Source organism: Paramormyrops kingsleyae, chromosome 3, assembly GCF_048594095.1.
Source record: "Paramormyrops kingsleyae isolate MSU_618 chromosome 3, PKINGS_0.4, whole genome shotgun sequence".
NCBI classification, from domain to species: Eukaryota; Metazoa; Chordata; class Actinopteri; order Osteoglossiformes; family Mormyridae; genus Paramormyrops; species Paramormyrops kingsleyae.
Genome location: NC_132799.1, coordinates 1,294,719 through 1,316,913, shown reverse-complemented (window position 1 = coordinate 1,316,913; position 22,195 = coordinate 1,294,719). Strand labels below are relative to the sequence as shown.

Here is a 22,195-nt window from a genome sequence, read left to right as displayed (position 1 = left end):
GGCTGCGGTGGCCTGAGACGGGGGGGGGCGTGCGGTGGGGCTCACTGCCTTGCATGTTTGAGGGCTGCTCATTTCTCTGAGAGGCTGTCTTGTCTGATTGTGGGGGGGTATTCACGGTGCTCAGTGGAAGTGTGTTAGACTAGTGAAGTCCTCTGGGGCACCTGGCCCGTTTCGTTTTTAAAGAAAAGCTTCCAAAAAAGGTGTCCCCATCTCTGACTGTTAGCGTGACGGGCCTGATTGAGTCCACAGCAGGACAGTGAGGAATCCAGAGGACGCTGAGCTGTGGCTGAGCAGGACTCTGCATGACCTCATCCTTTTGGGTCAATCGAGTTCTGAAGGACACATTGCGAAACTTCATACCAGACATTTCTGAATGTGCATTTTCCCTCCTTGGATGGGGTCCATATCTCAGAGCTGTGGTCTCCTCAACTTCAGCAGAGCTCATGCTTCAGCTGGCCTCCTGCTTTGTGTGAACTCTTGCTCGCCCACCCGCGTGGTCCGGAAGGACAGTGAGGGACATTTATCATATTCTGAGTGGAATGTACATATCATATTTTTATGTCTTTTCATATATAAGTATAGTGTGTTTGACACGGTGTATAGATCAGCCTAACATTCTGCTGGTTTACAGATGATGTGCTTATGTGATTTTTAACAAATTACCATTTGTGCATTTTACTGTTCAACTGTGCAATATTTGTATTGTTAGATATATATATATATATATATATATTATACAGATCAGATCATTGGTCCTATTTTTTTCAGAAACGTAAAGAGCTTCAATATATTATGAATGAGCTGTATTTGGGCTAATCTAAAAAGACTAACTGCGATATTTTTATATAGATGGCAAGTGAACGACGGCGGCAGAGAGTTGCCCATAAGCTAAGATGATTTAACGTAACGTAACATAGTGCCAAACACTCTGTACCTGCTACCTTGCTGACTAAATACCGCGTTTACACAGCGCTTCCAGAACAGGCAGTCCTGCTTCATTTCTACCTTCTTCTTCTTTTTTAAATCTCTTGTAGTTCTGCTATTTTTTGATCTCTTCCTGACAGACAGGTCCTGTTAAATAGTTTCCGTCTTTGCCCAACAAAAAGCGTACAAACTATTGCACCATATTCAGGGGGATGTCTGAGAAGAGGGGAGCTTGGCCCAAAATTAATTACCTTTCACTCCTTGACACCCCCTTTCCCCCCGCCCGCCCCCGCACCCCAGCAGTATCCCATATAAAGAATGAATTCGTGAACACTATGGTCTGGGAAGCTGACCTAACTTTGTGATGTGTAGTGATGTGTAGGGATGTGTAGGGATGATTTAGCTGCTATTTACAAGCTGCTTCTCTTTTCCAGTCAGACTGACAAAGGGCCAGCTCTCTGAAAATGGCGCCCATACATTAAGGTGATGGGTGGGCAGCATTCCACAGTCTTGCATAGTTTACCCTTTATTGCATTGTATTATTTTGTTATGCATTCTTTTGAATTGTTTTGTATTCTGTGTGGTACTCATGCTTAAGATAGACAACTGGCATATTTGTATCTTCATCTGATTATCGCCCTTCATATCTCTGCTCTTTTCAAAAGAATCGCAAACAGTACCATGTAGCTGTTTATTTTCTTAGTAGTTCCGTTTCATGAGGAAAATGTTACAAGTGTTGAGGGCGTCAGGGCTGAGGGCCGTGTCCCTGCACGGAGGTGGTCTTCGGTGGGGAGACGTGGTCTCTCCCATGTTTACCTGCACCTCTAAAGGAGGAGAGCTGCAAGTCGTCAGCCTCGACGGCCAGCCGGCTCGTGTTTATGTCTTGCAGGAATCCTGTGGGTCTCCATTTTCATTTGCACAATACAGCAATGCACATCTCGAAGGTGATTTCCGCAGATTTCAGCCCTCTTGTTTTTCGGCCTGCAGTGAATTAGGCCTGTAGTGAATTAGGCCTGATCGGATCCCTACTTCAGACTTTCAGATCTTTTGAAGTGTCAGATTTCTTGGTTGGGTTCCCGGTCGTGGAGGATCTGTCTGATTACACTCTCCTTCTGCAAGGTGCCCATTTATGGGTATTGAAGATGCGTCATTCTGAATGGGCAGAGGCAGCCAGTGGCTGTGTCCATGGTATGCGTTATTCTGAGTTCGGTTGGTCACCGTGCTTTTTGGATGTTCGGTATGTGGTGTTTGAAGCAAAGCTGCATGCTGACTGTGCATTATAAGTTTAAATGTCTAATTTGGATCATGGTACAATACAGCACAACCTCAAATGCTTTCATGATAGTGTGAACCTGTTCAGTCTTTTATATTTTGTATAAGAGGTTTTATTCTATAATAAAGCTTACCATTGAATCCTTGTTGGACGTGCACATAATATTGAAAATGTCGTTGCCCTATTAAAGAATAAAGAATGTTTGCCATTTGATTGATATGATTATTGTAAATGATTTTATCTAAACCGTTGAGTGCTCTACCCGTTATTGTTCCACGCTCAGTCACAGGCTAATTTAACCATGCTGACTTGCAGCCTTATGAGGGACTCCATGTTTAGCCAGTGAAGATCACTCCAGCTGTTGAGATATGACGTCAGAGCTGATCCCTGCTGCTTCCTATGATTTACCTGATTATCAGTGTGTTGTACGTGTTCGCAGTGATCTCATTTCCGGCTTTTTGTTTTGTATCGTCAGTCTAATGGTTATGTAAGACGTTTAATAAAGGATTTGTGGACTTAATCTCCCCGCAGTACAGGTGACATCTGTCCGGCCTGTGGTCCACGTGGAAAGATCAATCATTCTGGGTATAGAGTAGCAATCAAACAGGATACAGCAGCATACATGTAAAATGTATTTTCAAATTACACATTTATTTCTGGAATTATGTGCTAGTGCAAACAAATAACACCCATAATTCTGGGTAGTGTTTTCAGGTGAAGCTGTTCTAATGTTGTGGTGTTTAGTTCATATAAATGCTAACAGAAGAGGAACATTTTTCCCCATAATTCCAATTCAAAGGAAAGTATTTTATTGACGCTCTGCAGTCTGAGCCTTTCCCATTAACACCCGCGCTCTAATTGAGTGGGATGCCCAGGAAGCAGAGTGGATCACGGCGCACCTTTCCGGGAAATTCCGCCCTACAGTGCGAAGCTGAGGACGCATAGTCCGGGTCATAATAAGTTAATGAGTAAGTCGATTTTTTGTGGCAAATCTATATTGTGTCTATGTTTAAACCTGAGAATAGGCTGTGTAGGGTAGCATTTATATGAGCTGTCCGGCATCAAACTACACAAAGACATCTATATTTAGTTTAGAATTTGGAATTAGGTGATCAGTGGTCATTGTTACACACCACAGCACACAATGCACAGCAACAAAATGTGTCCTCTGCATTTAACCCATATGTGACATCGTGACATAGCAGGGGGCAGCTAATTCAGCGCCCGGGGAGCAGTGCTTGAGGGCGGCACCTTGCTCAGGGTACCTCAGTGGTGCCTTGCTGGTTGGGGACTTGAACCAGCAACCCATTGCCTTTGGTTTTGGTTATGACAGTCACGTTATAAAAAGGTGATTCTGAACAGATCAGCATCTTCACAGCTTATAGTCAAGTATTTGGTCTTTTTTTAGGTACAAATATATAGCGCATGTCCTAAATCTGGTGGAATAACGTGTGATGAATAAGATGGCGAGACACTCATATCTCATATAGCTGGAGTTTCATTTGCCGTTGGTGCTTCTGGACACCATTTTCTGGTGATCCATGATCCGGATGGTTTTCCCCGCGTTATCGAGTTTCCGGATCAACGTGTCCAGCCTCCTCTTGATCTTCTTCTGGTCCTCAAGGGCGCAGCTGATGACAATGCTCTGAAACTTTTGGTCAATAGGGACGGGGGGGGCCTCCGTCACACAGGTGGCATGGAGGGCCATTAGTTGCCTTCTGGAACCATCCATGTCATCAAGTACCTTGGCAGCTATGTCATCTATGATGGAGGTAGCCTTCTTCAGAGCGTCCTCCTGCTCGGGGCTTCTCACAGTTTCCACTGAAACTTCTACTGTGAGGGTCCTGCTAAGCAGGCGGTCTGCTGTTAAACTAAGTTCCTCTCTTTCCCCTGGCGGCAAGAAACAAGTCCTATTACAATAGGTTTTCATTCACCCTGGATCAAGATGCTAGTTTTATTGCCACGTTTTTGGAGGAACACAGTTAAGTTCCTGTGTCACGGGTGCATGGGGGGTTAAGAGGACAAACAGCAATGCACTATTTTAAAAATTAATAAACATCCATCCTTCCATTATCTATACCGTTTTATCCATCTGGGTCGCGGGGAAAATAAATGAACAATAAGTAATAAATAGGTAATATGAGGATCAGGTCGTGCCAACTGCCAACACCACAGCATGTATAAGTCGTATATATTAACAGTAGCGCGCGGATGACGCGTGATTCCTCACTATACACCGGCAAGTGCGCCAAGGCTCACCGTCGCTGATGGTGCGCATCTCCTGGCTGTTCTGGACCGACTGGATCAGCTCCAGCAAGCTCTCCTTCTCCTGCTCGACAGCGGCAGCCGCCTCCCGTAAAGCCTCCACCCTAGTGAAAAAAACGGCCAGATTCGGAGTGATTAAACAGGACGGAGAATACGGCGGGTACCTCGGTGCACTTACTGTACACCCACGTTTTTAACAAGAACAAACTTATTTAAATTAATCTATTATGCCCCGTTGTTATGCATTGCATTTTATAAGTAGGCCTAGTGGACATAAATAGTATGCCCAGCAAATCTCGCTTAACAAGTTTGTGTTGAAAACCAGCATTTGCGTCAAATTGTCTTAAGAATCTGCAAACTATGCATGTCCATATCTTGGCTCGCTTAGTTTATTTTTAGAATCGCACGCGAGTAAAGCCGCCGTCGGCTGCACGTGTTTATCAACGGCAAATGTGTTAAAACTAAACAGAATTAAAACCTAAACAGAAATAGACCAAACATGCGGATTAATTATAAACCTCACACGCCTGCATAAGTGCATACATAGGGTATATAAATGCAGTGCCCGAAGCATTCATCAGCGCCTAAGCGTTCACTTCCCCAATTAGCGGTCAGAATAATCGGAGTAGCCCGAGAACAGCAGCACTTCACCTGACTTCCAGCTGATCCAAGCTCTCCAGCAGCCGTCCGGACCGGTCCGCCATGGACAGGGTCCGGTTGAACCTGCTGCCTTTAGCGGCTTCCTGGGTTTTGGCGTGTATTCTGGCCTGAGCCATACCCGATCAGTGCGCCCCGGGTGCCGGAGAGCCGCAGATATAGCGCCCTGTCAACCGCGTAAACATCGCCAAACATGGGCTGGAAGGATATGGGCTGATGGGAGCGGCCCCCCCGGCGCTGGGTTACCGCTGCGGAGGGAGGGAGCTCCGACTGACGCCCAAAACCACCCCCATTCAAGAAAAGATACCACTCGACTCATTTTTATCAAGCCTACCATTTATTCCAGCTCAACTGGCGCAGCTTTGCATTAACCTTTTTATTCTTTATTTTATATTTATCTGAAACAAAGATCAAAATGAACATAAAACAAGCTTCAGTCCGGGTCAGAACTCCACCATGCTTCTCTTGATGGCTTCCTCCATCTCTGCGAAACACACAAATAAAACGGAGACAGGTGACGAGAGCGAAGGGCGCACTGCGCTACCGCAGGAGGCCAGCAGAGGCGCACTTTCTCCCATAATACAGTCAAGAATTTAGGCCTGACTGGTCAATCTAATAGGTGTCATTTTCATAATATACAAAGTGTTTATAGAGTGGGCTCACTTTATGGTGCTGTGTCTGAAAACCTCATACAGATACGACTGAGCAACTCCCAGAAACACCCCTAAGAGTACGGTCGATCCCCACATGCATCGGTGTGATTAAACATACCCAAAATGATGCCTTCATACATGACTGGCTGCAAAGAGATGTCCATTAACAGAGTGTGGGTGAACGCTCAGATGCCTCCCCTACAACAAAGATAAAGGCTGGCAGAGCGGGGGGGGGGGGGGGATGGGGGCTGGGGGGGTCACCTGCCTTCATCCGACTCCGTTCGCTTCCTCTGCATCTCCTCTGCGCTTAAAGCTAAGGCATGGTTCAGGTCCTCCTCAGACTCATCTGAAGCACAAGGAGAGAGTTTTATGCACAGCTAATGGGAGGATGGAATGTTCAAATTGTAATCTCAGGTCGCAGAGTCACACCTCCACTAGGGGGCGACCTCCACTCAGCCTCTCCTGAACTCAGAGCAATAGCTCTTTTGATGTCCTCAATCTCTTCTGCTGGAAGGGGGCAGAGAAAACACTCCTGTTATGCAGGTAGACAGAAGCCTTGAAATGCATCTCAACATGCTTGGAGTTTGTTGGGCACTGTGGCGACCTGGGGGGGGGAACGCCAGCGCCGTGGCGGCCTTGGGAGACGCCCATCTAGCTAACTTGCCATTGTCCTTGGGTGCGAGCTCCTCTGCTTTCAGCATTAGAGGGACAGCTGCTTTGGTGTCCATTTTGTCATCCCTGTGACGTTCGCGGGGACACAGGGGACAATGCTGAGCGTGATAGTGGGAGTGGAAGGCGGGGACGCCGGCGAGGCTCTGGGGACACAGGCCACACGCCACCTCGAAGGACTTGTCCCTCTTATGGACGCCATGATCTTCCTGGACGTGGACCTTGATCTGGACGTAGGATGGGGTACGCATGCCGCAGGTGATGCAGCTGTAATGACAGCAGCCCTCACTGGCCAGCCTCTTCATGCAGCGTGTGAAGGTGGCGTTCCTCTCCGCTTTGTCTTTCTCCGTCCCCATGCAGGGACACGTCTGTGACAGTGGGGACGGTGCGGCCCGTGGCCGGGTGGGGGGGTCCTCCACGCGGCAGTAGTCCTCGGCATGCAGGCTCCGGTAGTGCTGCAGGAACTCGTCCTCGGTCTCCAGGCGCATGCTGTCACAGAGGCCGCAGCACCACCGCATGTCGATGTGGCCGGCATGCTCGGCATCGCAGTGCCGCCGCAGCGTCAGCTCCTTGAAGAACCGCTGCGAGCAGTGACCGCACAGAAACCTCTGGAAGCTGTGGCTGGCCACGGCCCCACAGTGTCGCCGCACTGCCTCCAGTGATTCAAAGAGCTCCTCGCACATCCTGCAGAGCCACTTGGGAGGGCGATCTGCCGGGGCCACGTCCACAATGGGGCTGCACTTGCGGGGATCCAGGGTGGACGACTCGCCCTCCTCCTCCTCTTCCTCAGTCACTTCCCGCTCACGGTAAAAGGTGTGGCCATGGTGGGTCTCACCCACGTGTGACATCACATCCGCCTCCCGGGGCATATCCACCTGGCAGCGGCGGCACCAGAACTGGAAGTGGGAGAGGTGGGCGCCACCGTGGATGCGGCTCATATGCAGCCGCGTGATGGACGCCTCGCACATTAGCTTGCCGCACACGCCACACTTGTGGAACACTTGATTGGACAACATTATGTGGCGGCTGGCAGCAGACTCTTCCGGGAAACGCAGGCCACACTCGCAGAACCAGGCGTTGGGCCGTTGTCTGCCGGACGTCCCCAGGACTGCCCCGGGGCGCCGGACCCTCTGCCGCTTGACTGGGGATGAGTCTTGGGGGTCGTTCGGCATGCCCCTCTTCTTTGAAGAGGTCCTGGGACCTGTGGAGTCAGGACATGGCCGTGGGGGGGCCTCCCGCATGCGTGCAACTTCATGGTGGCTGCAGTAGTGCAGTATGGACTCCTCCTCAGTGGACAGGGGCACCACTTGGTGGCCAGTGCCCTGCCTATGCCGCTCGATCTGCGCCTCGCTGCAGAAGACCTCGTCGCACGGCATGCAGCGGCCTCGAACCCGCAGCCGCTTCATGATGTCCGCCACTGTCTGATCGGCCTCAGCCATGGCACTGGCCTGCCTGCATCGGACACTGGGACACAGGAAACCAGCGGACGTCAACCTTGGGAAATGGCAGGGACCCCCCCTCCCCCTGCGGAAGCTTCTGGAGCCTCCGGGTGGCGACCCCCACTCCCTGCACTCACTTGAAGTGTGCCTGGGCTTCAGTGTGCGATGCCAGCACTTTCCTGCAGGCGGAGCAGCGCACGCGGAACGCCACCTCCTTACACAGAATGATGAGGCGGGTCTTGGCGTACCACGGGATGGGGAGGGGAGCGGCTCTGCCCGTTTGGGCTACAACAGAAAGAAACAGTCTGAGAGCTCTTTACCTTAATATCACCACATAGCCCCCCCCCACACAAGTGGAAATTACTCGTTAACATACACCCTGAGCTTTGCTTTAATCCCAAATGATTAGGCAGTTTTATCTTGGCCATTTCAGGTTTGAATGACATCCTTATGCCCCCAAACGCCTGCCCGCACATTCGGGGGCCAGATGAATATGCCCCCAAACGCCTGCCCGCACATTCGGGGGCCGGATGAATATGCCCCCAAACGCCTGCCCGCACATTCGGGGGCCGGATGAATATGCCCCCAAACGCCTGCCCGCACATTCGGGGGCCGGATGAATATGCCCCCAAACGCCTGCCCGCACATTTCGGGGCCGGATGAATATGCCCCCAAACGCCTACCCGCACATTCAGGGGGCCGGATGAATATGCCCCCAAACGCCTGCCCGCACATTTCGGGGCCGGATGAATATGCCCGCACATTCAGGGGCCGGATGAATATGCCCCCAAACGCCTGCCCGCACATTCAGGGGGCCGGATGAATATGCCCCCAAACGCCTGCCCGCACATTCAGGGGCCGGATGAATATGCCCCCAAACGCCTACCCGCACATTCAGGGGGCCGGATGAATATGCCCCCAAACGCCTGCCCGCACATTCAGGGGCCGGATGAATATGCCCCCAAACGCCTGCCCGCACATTCAGGGGGCCGGATGAATATGCCCCCAAACGCCTGCCCGCACATTCAGGGGCCGGATGAATATGCCCCCAAACGCCTGCCCGCACATTCAGGGGGCCGGATGAATATGCCCCCAAACGCCTGCCCGCACATTCAGGGGGCCGGATGAATATGCCCCCAAACGCCTGCCCGCACATTCAGGGGGCCGGATGAATATGCCCCCAAACGCCTGCCCGCACATTCAGGGGGCCGGATGAATATGCCCCCAAACGCCTGCCCGCACATTCAGGGGGCCGGATGAATATGCCCCCAAACGCCTGCCCGCACATTCAGGGGCCGGATGAATATGCCCCCAAACGCCTGCCCGCACATTCCGGGGCCGGATGAATATGCCCCCAAACGCCTGCCCGCACATTCAGGGGGCCGGATGAATATGCCCCCAAACGCCTGCCCGCACATTCAGGGGCCAGATGAATATGCCCCCAAACGCCTGCCCGCACATTCAGGGGGCCGGATGAATATGCCCCCAAACGCCTGCCCGCACATTCAGGGGCCGGATGAATATGCCCCCAAACGCCTGCCCGCACATTCAGGGGCCGGATGAATATGCCCCCAAACGCCTGCCCGCACATTCAGGGGCCGGATGAATATGCCCCCAAACGCCTGCCCGCACATTCGGGGGCCGGATGAATATGCCCCCAAACGCCTGCTCGCACATTCAGGGGGCCTCTCACCGCTTCCCGTGGGCCGGATAAAGTGGTTCTTGGCTGCCATGTGCTGCAAGCACTCGTCGCGGATGTTGAAGAGGAGGTAGCAGGATGGGCAGGCGAAGCACTGGATCAGCTGGTACTTCAGGCTGTGGACGTGGCCACCAGGATCAGGGGAGGAGAGCTGGGTGGGGGGGGGGGGTACAGGAGGTATCAAACATCAAGCCAATGTAACAGAAATCAGAAATGCTGCCATCCACCAATGGACTGATGCTTAATTTTACATTACTGGTGCCCAGATCGAATCTGAGCCTGAGAGTGCTAAGGAATTTAGGTGGCTTCATTTCTGCCTGCCTTAAAAGTCCAAGGACCCCGAGGCTCGTACCTTAGCGGTAAGATGGGCCTGCCACGCTTCCTTGCTCTCAAAGTGGCTGCAGCAAGCCACGCAGGCGTAGAATGCAGACGGACTGCCCCGCAGCAGGATGGTGGGGTCACACGGGGAGTGGTCAAACCTGGGGTGGGGGCAGAACCTGTGTCAATGGGGGGGCCCTCCTGCTCCACCGGACCCAAAAACCACCCCCTTAAAACTGCCCCTGAACTCGGTCACCTCTTCAAGTGGCCCTCCAGGAGGGGGGCGCTGTCATAGACGCGGCCACAGTTGATGACGGGACAAGTACGCACAGACGCGTGGCTGCTGGGGTGTGGTGACGACCGGCGCCCCCATCTGGAATGAGAGCTGAGTGTGCCGGGTTTCAACTCTGTCATGGAGAGACGTGAAAGATCGGTGATGTCCAAGACCGCTTGTGAATGAAACAAAGCAACAAAATACAACTGGGATTTTATACTACAACGGTCCTTACAGTAGCAGATAAATCGGCTTAGCGACTGAGGGCTACCTGGCATCTTTAACCACATGTCCACACACCGCTTGGCATCGAAATGATCGCCGTTGCTGACGCTGAAGGCCACCTCCTGCCGACCCTTAGCCTGCTGGGAGACCATCTTTTCCTGGAAGGAAGCATAAATTGGCCCTGGAGCTAATCAACATGCTAACTAACCCACAGAGGACATCTGGCAACGCATGGCGGGTCAGCCAGACCTCTGTATCTGAGGTTCAATAAAGACACACGTCCCCTACGACGCAGTAACACTGCTGTCCATCCAGTGCTGCCATTAGCTCTGAGCACCGAGGCCGCAGCGCGTGTCAAAGGAAGCCTTACCCAGCAGCTAGGCAATGACCACTGCCCTACGGCAGACATGACAGCAAGATGGAGGACAGCTTGCCAAACGGGATTAATCGTGTGTGTGTCTCTCATTCTCCCGGCTCCCCTGCCTCCGCCCGCCGCCTCACCTTGAAGGCTCGACACTTCTCTGCCCTCTGCTGTTTCTCGGCAGCCACCTGTTGGGCCAGCCTGTCCAGCGTGGAGGCGACCTGTGCCTTCTTCCTGTCGATCTGGTCCTCCATCTTCGTGACAGGGACAAAGAACATGTTAGCGCACAGTGCAGACCCCGTCCCATCGCGCCGACATCACAGCTCACACAAACGAAGCAGCCGGTCGCGTACGGTGGCCGGATCAAAAGCCCATAAGCGTCAAGTAAGCGGCTCGGAGTTGCTCACAGACTGTGGGGCAGCCTTGGCCTCCTCATCATCTCCATCACTCAGCAGGTCTATGTACTCCAGAACCGGTCTGAGAGGACCCTCCTAACAGAAAGACCAAACATATTAAAGACCATGAAAGTCAAACCGAAGTTCAACATCAACCCTCCTCTCAAACAGGGTTTCAAATGGCCAAACTGGTCGACAGACTTGGATTTGGCTTCGCTACCACACAAGAGGATCCACACAGAATCATTCAGATATGGAAGCCAGCTGATAACATCTACTGGTTTGACAGCTTTTTTAAAACTGCAGAGCATGTGAAATGTATATATAGATAAATAGCTGTCTCAGTTTTAGCTCGTTTTTTCTAATTCTGGGTGTGTCCAAATCATTTTTTCATAAGGTGCATCAGGAAGGCAGGATATCAGACTGACGAGAGAAATCACAACGTCAACTTACGGAGACAAACTCCACCTCGTCCTCCGGGTTCTTTGTCCCAGGAGAGGTCGCCATCAAAGCCCATTTACCTGTAAAATGAACATGCATTTCATAGCGGCCAGCTAACTGATACAGGGGACAGAAACTAAAAGCACAATGCCAGAAGTGTAGATCGCCATCTTTACATATTACGCCCCTAACCGCTGCAGAAAACCGTCCCAAATTACATGAATATGATTATTTTAATGCCGCTACGGTCGCCTGTTAGGCAGAGAGAATTAAATACGAAATAACGTGCAAAATGCAAACTTACAGGCTCTAGCCCTTGAGGAAGTATACAGTTAATCGGGAGTTTATTCCGATAAGTTCCTTATTTGTTTCAGCTCTATTTAAAAACTAAAATAAATACAGCACGGCGAAATTCAGCTTGCATCAAAAATAAGCAGAAAATGTGCGCAGCAATAAACTAAATAAGGCACAAAAAAAACACCTTATAAACATGCACCATCCGCAGCTGCAGGTTGCACGGCCTTCCGCGGGAATCTTCGGCGCAATAAAATCGGCACGTGGGCGCTTTTCCTTATGGGAAATGTAGTCCAACATCAATGCGTCGCACGGAACGCTTTGTCTGACGGGAAATGAAGTCCAGTGCCAATGCGACGCACAGATTTAAAACAGGATTTGGGGGTGTGCGCTTTGACTGACGACGGGAAATGAAGTCCAGTGCCAATGCGACGCAGGGCTGGGATACTGCAGTGTCCTGTCACTCCACAAGTGGCGAGTATGCGCACCTCGAATGAATCATTGCCAATATTGCGATTCTTTTTCCCAATTGCCGACACCGACATTTAATATGAGATAGGATAAATATCGCTAGATGTTCGTGTATTACATTTTGAATCCCCTTAACCTATGCATAGTGTGCTCATTTATAATATATATCCATATGCTGAAAGTACTGTCGATATGAATTATTCAGTAATAGGCTGTCATTTTAATTTTTAATGTGGGGGCAACCTTGGACGTTAGAGGGATACCAGACATTGATTTCGTACGTCGCAATGAGAGGTTTTCGAAAGTGAAAGGGTCGGTTTTATTTGGGGTAAATTTAAATAAAAGGATGCAAAACGTTAGGCTGCGCTGCTCCTCCTTCAGTACAGTAGGTGAACACTGCAGCCTGGCAAAGTCCAAAAATGAACGCATCATTTCACGTTTAGGCTGGGGCAGGTAGGCAGCCTCGGATTGGGGCGACAACTTGCACTTCATTAATGTTTCAGTAGGCTATAGGTCATTTTTTTCGCTTTCGAATGAAGCTTTTAGGATCCTCCATGGATCATGTCAGCAGGCTGCGGCTTGACACCTTTTTGATTTGCTGAGCTCAGATGCAGATGCTCGCCCCTTTTACACGGTCGGTGCCTCGGTCCGTGTTGCTGAGTCATGGATTGTCGGCTTGCATTATTGAAATCGATGCATCTTCAAGGGTAGACGGAGGCTCGGCTGCTAGAGGGTCCCGTGATAACAGTAACATGTATTTTTACATTTAGAGCAAAGCCTTCAGCAGCCGCTGCCCTACATCGCCTCGCATGATGATCGCCGCGGCGTTTTTGGTCCTGCTCAGACCATACAGCATCCAGTGCGTGCTTTTATTATTGCTACTTTTGCTTGGCACCATCGCCACAATTTTATTTTTCTGCTGCTGGCACCGCAAGCTCCGGAGTGGGAAGCATCCCATCAAATCGGTCTTCTCAGGACGCTCAAGGAGCCGCGGTGAGTAGGAGACCTCCATAGCCTGCATGACGCTCTAATCCATCCCTGCGAATAACAATTACATCTTTTTTTCTTTGGTTTTCACATTATGACCTATTTAGAAAAATAGCTGTAACACGTGATTTTTGTGATCCACTTGTTATACTTTTGCAGATGTTAATTTGTGTTTGGACCCATATTGCGACAGCTACGCTACCAGTCCAGGCGGCTAAAATTATAATGTTATCTCACCATTGATGTCGACATAGGGTTTTCTTATATTCTCTGTATACATAAACTGCTCAGTAACAGTTTAATGTTCAGAAATGTTTGGACCAATTGCTGCGTAAATACATATACTAGAACATTTTTCGTTTGTTCCAGAAGTTGGTCTACGGACGTATCATTTTCGATCAGAGGTAAATACTTTTCTTCCTGCCTTGACATGATTGTGGTAAGTCTGCACATCCATTCCCCTGTATAAAGGAAACGAAGTTTGACTGAAGTTTCATGGTCTTTTGAAGTGATGTAAGGCGATATTTACTTCTGAGTGCGCATTGCGCATGTGTGGCTACTAAGGAACATAATGACATTTGCTGAAAATGCGTATTATTGTTGTGGTTATTCGGCTAAAACTGCACAGGCGAAAAATAAATTACAATTATTATTAATGTTCCATAATTAAACCATTTAATTGCGTTATGTATTATTCAACCAGTATCCTTATGTTAACCGCATCGGCGTGCGCAATGACTACAAGCTCTAAGTAATAACCAAGACATACAAATATAACAAATATATGTAGACGTTGTTTCTGTTGTAAGACTCCCTTCCCTTCCTGCCCGATCCTTCGCGCTTGCACAGGGTTACAGACACAGTCCCCGCCATGCCAGGAGGACCACACGGGTTAGAGCCAGCGAGGAGAACAAGCCCCTGCTGGAGATCCCAGAAAGCGACGCGGACACGTCGACTGTGAGGAAGCGCAAAGTTAAGAAGAGGGTCCAGCCGGAATTTTACCAGTCAGTGCAGCTGACTCCGACACGCAAACCCGTAGGTGTCATCAAATTAACACGTGACAAAGTGCGCCTATTAATATCGCCAATGTTTGTTTATTTCGCATTCAGCTAGGGGTTATTGTTGAGAAGGGTAAGTACTATTTTCCAAGTTATGTAACTATCATAAAACAATAGGAACGCATTCATGCACTATTTACTGGCTTATGTTCTAATATTTTTATTAATTACATATATCCGTTAGTAATTAACCCCTTTCAGATAGGCCTAACACAAAGATGCAACTCTTCTAAAAACTAACGGACTAGGTATCATGCCATTTTTTTTGCAACCACACAGTGTTTGCTGGTACTGAGAGGAAAATATGTGGCATTTTAAAAATGCTAAGTGCTCAGCCGCCACAGCAGCAGTGAAGGTCTGCGAGGTAGGCCGTGTTAATCTATTTATTTGGGGCAAAATTCAGGGCTGGAGGCTGTGTTCTGTTTTAATTTTATGAACAATAGGATACAGTTCAGGTATATAACAATTTTGTAGGATATTATGTTCCAACAAAAGTACTGTTTTGTTTCTTATAACACAGTGCTATGAAAGCAGTTTTTGTTGGAAGCTAAACAATAACACAAAAGAGTTTCTAAAAGAATTCTGCATAGGATATATAGTATATACTGTTACAACTTTATCTGTGAGACAGATTTTTTTAGAGGTAGCTGGTCTGCTGACCCAAACCGGACCTAATTCTGGGCTCCTCACTTTCACTCACATCCAGCACAGATAATATCAGCTGTGTTTTCTAAGAGACATTCAGGATCCTTGAACATCTCAGTTGTTTTTGATTTTGAGACTAATATGATTGCTGATGGATTACTGATACAGAATGTAACTCGCATTCGGTTCCTTCCCTGAAATGTCGTCTTAGAGAGACGGGGAACACAGGGGCCTGCAGCATCAGCACCAGGGAGACATTGGAGCCATAATTATTGATTGGAGGTTGTTGCAGGAGGATGTTAGAGCATATAGGGCAAAGCTATATTTATACAGAAGGTCCGTAATAGCATGTGTGCTAATACTAGCAACACTGTACTGTTTAGATGGATGGATGGACGGATGAGTGGATGGTTGAATGGGTGTTTACAGACAGACCAGTCTATGATTAAGCTCTGTGATCATAGTTTAGTAATGTGTACTGAACTGTCCAAACTAAAGTAATGTTATACTGAGCATCACCCCAGTTCTGCCGGGGGGGCTCCAATGCTGCACACATTGCAGCTAATTGCTGTTTAGTGCCCTTCATAGTCAGATAGTTAGATGGCCAGTGCTGACATGTTCACTCTGTCTATCACAACACAAAGATGGCTGGACACTCAGCTCACAGTAACCTTTAGTTACATGTTCACTCTGTCTATCACAACACAAAGATGGCTGGACACTCAGCTCACAGTAACCTTTAGTTACATGTTCACTCTGTCTATCACAGCACAAATGTGGCTGGACACTCAGCTCACAGTAACCTTTAGTTACATGTTCACTCTGTCTATCACAGCACAAATGTGGCTGGACACTCAGCTCACAGTAACCTTTAGTTACATGTTCACTCTGTCTATCACAGCACAAATGTGGCTGGACACTCAGCTCACAGTAACCTTTAGTTACATGTTCACTCTGTCTATCACAGCACAAATGTGGCTGGACACTCAGCTCACAGTAACCTTTAGTTACATGTTCACTCTGTCTATCACAGCACAAATGTGGCTGGACACTCAGCTCACAGTAACCTTTAGTTAAATGTTCACTCTGTCTATCACAGCACAAATGTGGCTGGACACTCAGCTCACAGTAACCTTTAGTTAAATGTTCACTCTGTCTATCACAACACAAAGATAGCTGGACACTCAGCTCACAGTAACCTTTAGTTACATGTTCACTCTGTCTATCACAGCACAAATGTGGCTGGACACTCAGCTCACAGTAACCTTTAGTTACATGTTCACTCTGTCTATCACAACACAAATGTGGCTGGACACTCAGCTCACAGTAACCTTTAGTTACATGTTCACTCTGTCTATCACACCACAAATATGGCTGGACACTCAGCTCACAGTAACCTTTAGTTACATGTTCACTCTGTCTATCACACCACAAATATGGCTGGACACTCAGTTCACAGTAACCTTTAGTTACATGTTCACTCTGTCTATCACAACACAAAGATGGCTGGACACTCAGCTCACAGTAACCTTTAGTTAAATGTTCACTCTGTCTATCACAACACAAAGATGGCTGGACACTCAGCTCACAGTAACCTTTAGTTACATGTTCACTCTGTCTATCACAACACAAAGGTGGCTGGACACTCAGCTCACAGTAACCTTTAGTTACATGTTCACTCTGTCTATCACAACACAAAGATGGCTGGACACTCAGCTCACAGTAACCTTTAGTTACATGTTCACTCTGTCTATCACAGCACAAATGTGGCTGGACACTCAGCTCACAGTAACCTTTAGTTACATGTTCACTCTGTCTATCACAGCACAAATGTGGCTGGACACTCAGCTCACAGTAACCTTTAGTTACATGTTCACTCTGTCTATCACAGCACAAATGTGGCTGGACACTCAGCTCACAGTAACCGTTAGTTACATGTTCACTCTGTCTATCACAGCACAAATGTGGCTGGACACTCAGCTCACAGTAACCTTTAGTTACATGTTCACTCTGTCTATCACAGCACAAATGTGGCTGGACACTCAGCTCACAGTAACCTTTAGTTACATGTTCACTCTGTCTATCACAGCACAAATGTGGCTGGACACTCAGCTCACAGTAACCTTTAGTTACATGTTCACTCTGTCTATCACAGCACAAATATGGCTGGACACTCAGCTCACAGTAACCTTTAGTTACATGATTCTTAAGAACAACTGAAGCATGACTGAGAATGAGGATGTCTTCTGTTCAGGGTTATCTGGCTCGTTGGACCAGCATCTCAATCAAAAGTAAATGAAGTAATAGGTCAATGATGCTGTTTGGAATGGATTCACTGCTTAAGTGTTGCTATGCGTAATGGCTGGCCTCCCCCCCCCCCCCCCGCACATCCCTCCCCACACAATTTCTGTCACTGAATCCATAATTCTTTTCTATGACGGCCCACGCTGCCTTTGCGAGTGAGTTGGCATTTCTCAAAAAGTCTGACTTATTTCATGACTGATTCTGATTGGAGAATCTCAGTTGCAAAGCCCGCCCCCTTTCTCATGCAACAAAAGTCAACATCTACAAGGATCTGCCAGAAAATGAAGACAATCATCCATAACAGGGTTTCTACAGAGTAATGTATTTTGATTTAAGAGTGCCAAGCCAGTTATTTGATAATGTTATCGTATCACTCTTGTTCAGTTTGTAGGTTTGATAGGTAAGGAATGTAAACAAGCAGAAATAGTCCATGACATTTGAAGATGCATCCCTTAGTGACGTGGGAAGTGAGAGTTGGAAAAGGCAAGGCAGTGTGGGGCCACGTTACACAGTGTTCTGCAAGGACCTGGTGATGTTCTCCAGGAGCTCTTCCTTATCCACCAGTTTGTCTCTTCAGTGGCCCTGACAGAGCCACAGCACTCTGTGGATCTGGGATCAGATGATCAGAGATTTCATCTTGTACATCGGTGGACTTTCCTCGGTTGCTGGGCCTTTCGAGGCAGGTGCAGAGCTGCTGTGGCCCTAACTGGCGACGGGGCTCATGTGGACGAAGATGACTCCTCTGCTGAAGTTCTCACTCATATGGTGTGATGTTCGCTGTGGACGGCATCTCTGCTCCCCTCTCGCTGATGATCTCTCCACAGCTCACCTGTAACCCTGCTACTGCACCAGTGTAACCCCTCATGTAGCCCGCATGGTCGCAGTCTGCTCTCCTACTGCGGCACATAATTTGTTCTCTCAGTCCCCTGTCAGACTTGCCAGGACTCCAGGAAGTGACATCACCTTTGATCCCGCAAGTCTCTCTACACGTACACACGTCCGCTTCTTGAAGAGTGATTCTGGCTGGATTATCAGCGCAGTGCACATTCGTGTGCTTCTCTGAATCTTCTTTGTTCCCTTAATGAGGAGCTTGTGTCCAGAAAGGTCCATTATGACCATTTGTTTCAGACAGTAATGGTCCGCACTGAAGAGGACACCTGGAGTGTCTTCCATCCTTTCACGGCGTCTGCGTTAACGGCCCTGACCTTTGCCCCTCTTTCCTTCACTCCTTTCCAATGCTGTCTTTTTCTTCTGTTGCCCTCTGAGGAACATGGCAGGGATGGTCATGGCGGATATTACGATGGGCGCCTTCTCTGTCGCCTCAGCCGAATTACCACCACCTTCCCTCTTTCCCCACTGTAGCCCCGCATCACTTTCCATCACCAGAGTACTTATGGTACAGTTTTTCATGGGTACACACTCTTTCATAGGTACACGCTTTTTCATGGGTACACACTCTTTCATAGGTACACACTTTCATGGGTACATACTCTTTCATAGGTGCACGCTCATTCATGGGTACACACTCTTTGATGGGTACACGCTCTTTGATGGGTACACGCTCTTTCATAGGTACACACACTTTCATGGGTACATACTCTTTCATAGATACACGCTCTTTAATGGGTATACACTCTTTCATAGGTACACACTTTCATGGGTACATACTCTTTCATAGGTGCACACTCATTCATGGGTACACACTCTTTGATGGGTACACGCTCTTTCATAGGTACACACTCTTTGATGTGTACACACTCTTTGATGGGTACACGCTCTTTCATAGGTACACACACTTTCATGGGTACATACTCTTTCATGGGTACACACTCTTTCATAGGTACACATTCTTTCATATGGTGGGAACAAGCTGGGGTTTCCCTGCTGACTCCCTGCTTGTGATGTAAGGACCCAACACTATCATCCAGGTGTATGTGTAACATTTTTGAATATCGCCATGGTTACAGCACATGTAGGGGGAGTAGCATTATGAGTCAAACTGATTCCTCACCAGCTCAGATGGGAATGCTGCTCTTCCGTGTCAGCAAGATGTCTCTTTGATGAGTGTTCCATCCTCAGTGCCTGTCGCCACCCCCCAGCTGAGTGTTCCATCCTCAGTGCCTGTCGCCCCCCCCCCCCCCCCCAGCCGAGTGTTCCATCCCAGTGCCTGTCACCCCCTCCCCAGCTGAGTGTTCCATCCCCAGTGCCTGTCGCCCCCCCCAGCTGAGTGTTCCATCCCCAGTGCCTGTCGCCCCCCCCCAGCTGAGTGTTCCATCCCCAGTGCCTGTCCCCCCCCCCCCCCCAGCTGAGTGTTCCATCCCCAGTGCTCCACCAGCTCTTTAGCATACATAGCGCCCTGCAGCACGCAACGCTATTTGCAGCTGACCTGGATTGAGGACCCAGCAAATGGGACACGTTTCCAATGTAATCTTACCCCAGATATCCAGCTTACGGATGAACGGTGCGTATTGACCTCAGGGTGTCGGGACTCACTAACTGCAGCAGCTTTATTCAAATCAGCAAGATCATGGAGTTTATCATTTTAAATCATACAAAGGTCTAGGCTTGCATTAAGGTTTGGGTTAGAAAACATAAAAGTCTTTCCCTTGGTTTTGCCCATCTGGGCTTATTCACCCTCGCTGAGCGATGAGGCTGATGCCGGCCTGCTAGGCTGTATGAACCCTGTGTCTCTGGGCTGCTGAGCACAGCAAAGCCATTGCTGTGCTACCGGCTTAAGGCGTATATACAGGTGTATGCGTGCTTCTGTGAAGGGTGGCCTGAACCCACAGCGCTGGGGGTTCGAATCCCACCTCTGTGCATGTGTAGAGTTTGTACATTCTGTCTATATGACATGGGCTTTTTCCTGCAGTCCACAAGCTGTGTGTGTGTGTGTGTGTGTGTGTGCACGTGCGCATACGTGTGCCCCTGTTATGTGCCCAGTACTACGTGGAATAGGCTCCAGGCCCTCCAGTCACCCTGACCTTTATAAGTGGATGGATGTTTATATTTGTACATGTTCACATAGTCAAAAGTTTGGACACACCTACCTATAGAAAGGTTTATTTGCACTATTCTCTGCATTTCAGAATAAAGACTGAAACTAAAGTATCATATATGGAGTTATGCACTGACCAAAAAGTATCAAACAAAAAAAAATTGTTGGGGGGACAGCTCTGTGGTTTGGGATTCAGAAGGTTGCAGGTTCAAATCCCATGGTCCGCAGAATGATCCCACCATTGGGGCCTTGACCAAGGCCCTTAACCCCAATAGCTCCGGGGACTGGCTGTCCCTACTGTTTCCTCTACGCCAGTTTCCTGGGATGCTTTTCCAGCTGTCTTGAAGGAGGTCCCACAGATGCTGAGCACTCATTGGTCGGTTTTCCTTCACTCTCTGGTCAAACTCCTCCAAAACCATTTCTACTGTGTCTAGCTCAGGTGGCCAGGTCATGTGATGTGACAGTATCACTCTTCTTTGTAGGCACCTTGTCGTGTCCAGATTTTTGACTGGTACTATATGTATGCATGTAAGTGATTTTCCACCCTGGATGCTTGCAAGGTAAATGTAGGTTTGCCTAGCTGAACAGAAGTGACCTGCCAACAGGTAAATGCAGGTTTGCCTGGCCGAACAGCAGTGACCTGCTAACAGGTAAATGCAGGTTTGCCTGGCCGAACAGCAGTGACCTGCTAACAGGTAAATGCAGGTTTGCCTGGCCGAACAGCAGTGACCTGCTAACAGGTAAATGCAGGTTTGCCTGGCCGAACAGCAGTGACCTGCTAACAGGTAAATGCAGGTTTGCCTGGCCGAACAGCAGTGACCTGCTAACAGGTAAATGCAGGTTTGCCTGGCCGAACAGCAGTGACCTGCTAACAGGTAAATGCAGGTTTGCCTGGCCGAACAGCAGTGACCTGCTAACAGTCCACATTCTACAAATCATGGTGCCACTTCACTTTTGTCACACCATCTGCTCCCTGTCATATACTATCACTGTATGTCTAATTTTTCATTGTTCAGTGTACAGCCATTTCATTTAAGATTATTTAACAGCAGTCACAAAATGTTCTGCATATTATTTGAAATGTCAGTGTCTTCTTGATGTGTGTTTATATTAATCAGCAAAAATGTTATTTTTATGATAAGGTTTAGTTCTTGCAATTTCTTTGATGCTCCCAGAGGAAAATATATTTAGAACAATCACCATTGTGATTATGACATTTGCTGTTTAATATGCCACAGCAGTGGATTAACCACATTTTTTCTTGAGGCACTGAATGCCTAAACAGATTTTAACACAAACCTGAAAGACAGAGATGTTTAAACTCTTTTTAAATCACGGTAACATATTTCGTTACTGCAGTGTGTACAGCTAAGCTTTCTGCAGCTAATCTACATTTAATGTACTTAACCTGAACTTGATATATAGGGGTATATTATATTACGGAAATGTAACATTAAGAAATGGTCTCATTAAGCTGATCTGTGAAAGTCTGTGAAATATGTTTTTTTTATGTAGTTTATGTTTGGCTGAATCTAGTTTTTAGCAATAGGTGACATTTTGATGGGAATGCTGTAGCAGCCTGAACCGAGGACCTCCTACACTACAGGGGGCGCTAGGGTAATGTTTCCCAGCTCGACCTGTCGGCATTCATGATGTGGACATGAAATGGCAGTTCTGTATCTGATTTAAAAATGGTCCATGTTGCATCAGAGTCTTCTAGCACTTTCTTCAAAAGTAGTCGAACATATGAATGTATACTTTTTACAAAGCTTTTCAGTTTCACACATTTTACCCAGGATCCTTTGCCGTATATCCAGTATACGGCAAAGAGCAGGGAATTAACTCTCT

The 22,195-nt window shown here is 48.3% G+C and overlaps 2 protein-coding genes across 13 annotated transcripts in view; one reads left to right on the top strand and one right to left on the bottom strand.

Moving 5' to 3' along the window:
- Nucleotides 1-1,601: 1,601 nt before the first annotated feature.
- On the bottom strand, nt 1,602-12,183 carry LOC111835200 (BAG cochaperone 2). 7 transcript variants are annotated; one of them, XM_072709349.1, is made up of 14 exons: nt 12,075-12,183; nt 11,606-11,673; nt 11,165-11,248; nt 10,898-11,011; nt 10,443-10,554; nt 10,154-10,304; nt 9,932-10,058; nt 9,574-9,730; nt 8,018-8,165; nt 6,437-7,905; nt 6,202-6,279; nt 6,034-6,118; nt 5,891-5,914; nt 5,438-5,603 (listed from the first exon to the last, which is right to left on the bottom strand). In XM_072709349.1, the coding sequence occupies exons 2-13, from the start codon at nt 11,657-11,659 to the stop codon at nt 5,905-5,907; spliced, it is 2,589 nt and encodes an 862-aa protein (XP_072565450.1). In that variant the 5' UTR covers nt 11,660-11,673; nt 12,075-12,183; the 3' UTR covers nt 5,438-5,603; nt 5,891-5,904. The 7 variants fall into 7 exon arrangements, with proteins under 7 accessions (XP_023651003.1, XP_072565450.1, XP_023650997.1 ...); XM_023795229.2 differs by lacking the exon at nt 5,891-5,914 and having other exon boundaries at nt 6,038-6,118; XM_023795231.2 differs by lacking the exon at nt 5,891-5,914 and having other exon boundaries at nt 6,038-6,118; nt 6,202-6,276.
- Nucleotides 12,184-12,879: 696 nt separating this feature from the next.
- dst (dystonin) overlaps nt 12,880-22,195 on the top strand; it is a 134,870-nt gene continuing 125,554 nt past the window's right edge. For 3 of the 6 annotated variants that reach the window (XM_072709346.1, XM_072709340.1, XM_072709338.1), the window contains exons 1-3: nt 12,883-13,351; nt 13,715-13,749; nt 14,195-14,380. In XM_072709346.1, the coding sequence (XP_072565447.1) occupies nt 13,168-13,351; nt 13,715-13,749; nt 14,195-14,380 (405 nt within the window). In that variant the 5' untranslated portion in view covers nt 12,883-13,167. Of the gene's footprint in view, nt 13,352-13,714; nt 13,750-14,194; nt 14,381-22,195 lie in introns of all 6 variants that reach the window. The other 3 variants (XM_072709348.1, XM_072709347.1, XM_023795236.2) reach the window with 3 other exon arrangements.

Coding starts and splice junctions, on each gene's coding strand:
- LOC111835200 (XM_023795229.2), bottom strand. CDS start 11,659: ATGGCGACCTCTCCTGGGACAAAGAACCCGGAGGACGAGGTGGAGTTT. Junction 10,059..10,153: donor CTGGAGGGCCACTTGAAGAG/GTGACCGAGTTC, acceptor CCCCCACCCCAG/GTTTGACCACTCCCCGTGTG. Junction 6,119..6,201: donor GAGGTCGCCCCCTAGTGGAG/GTGTGACTCTGC, acceptor CTTGTGCTTCAG/ATGAGTCTGAGGAGGACCTG.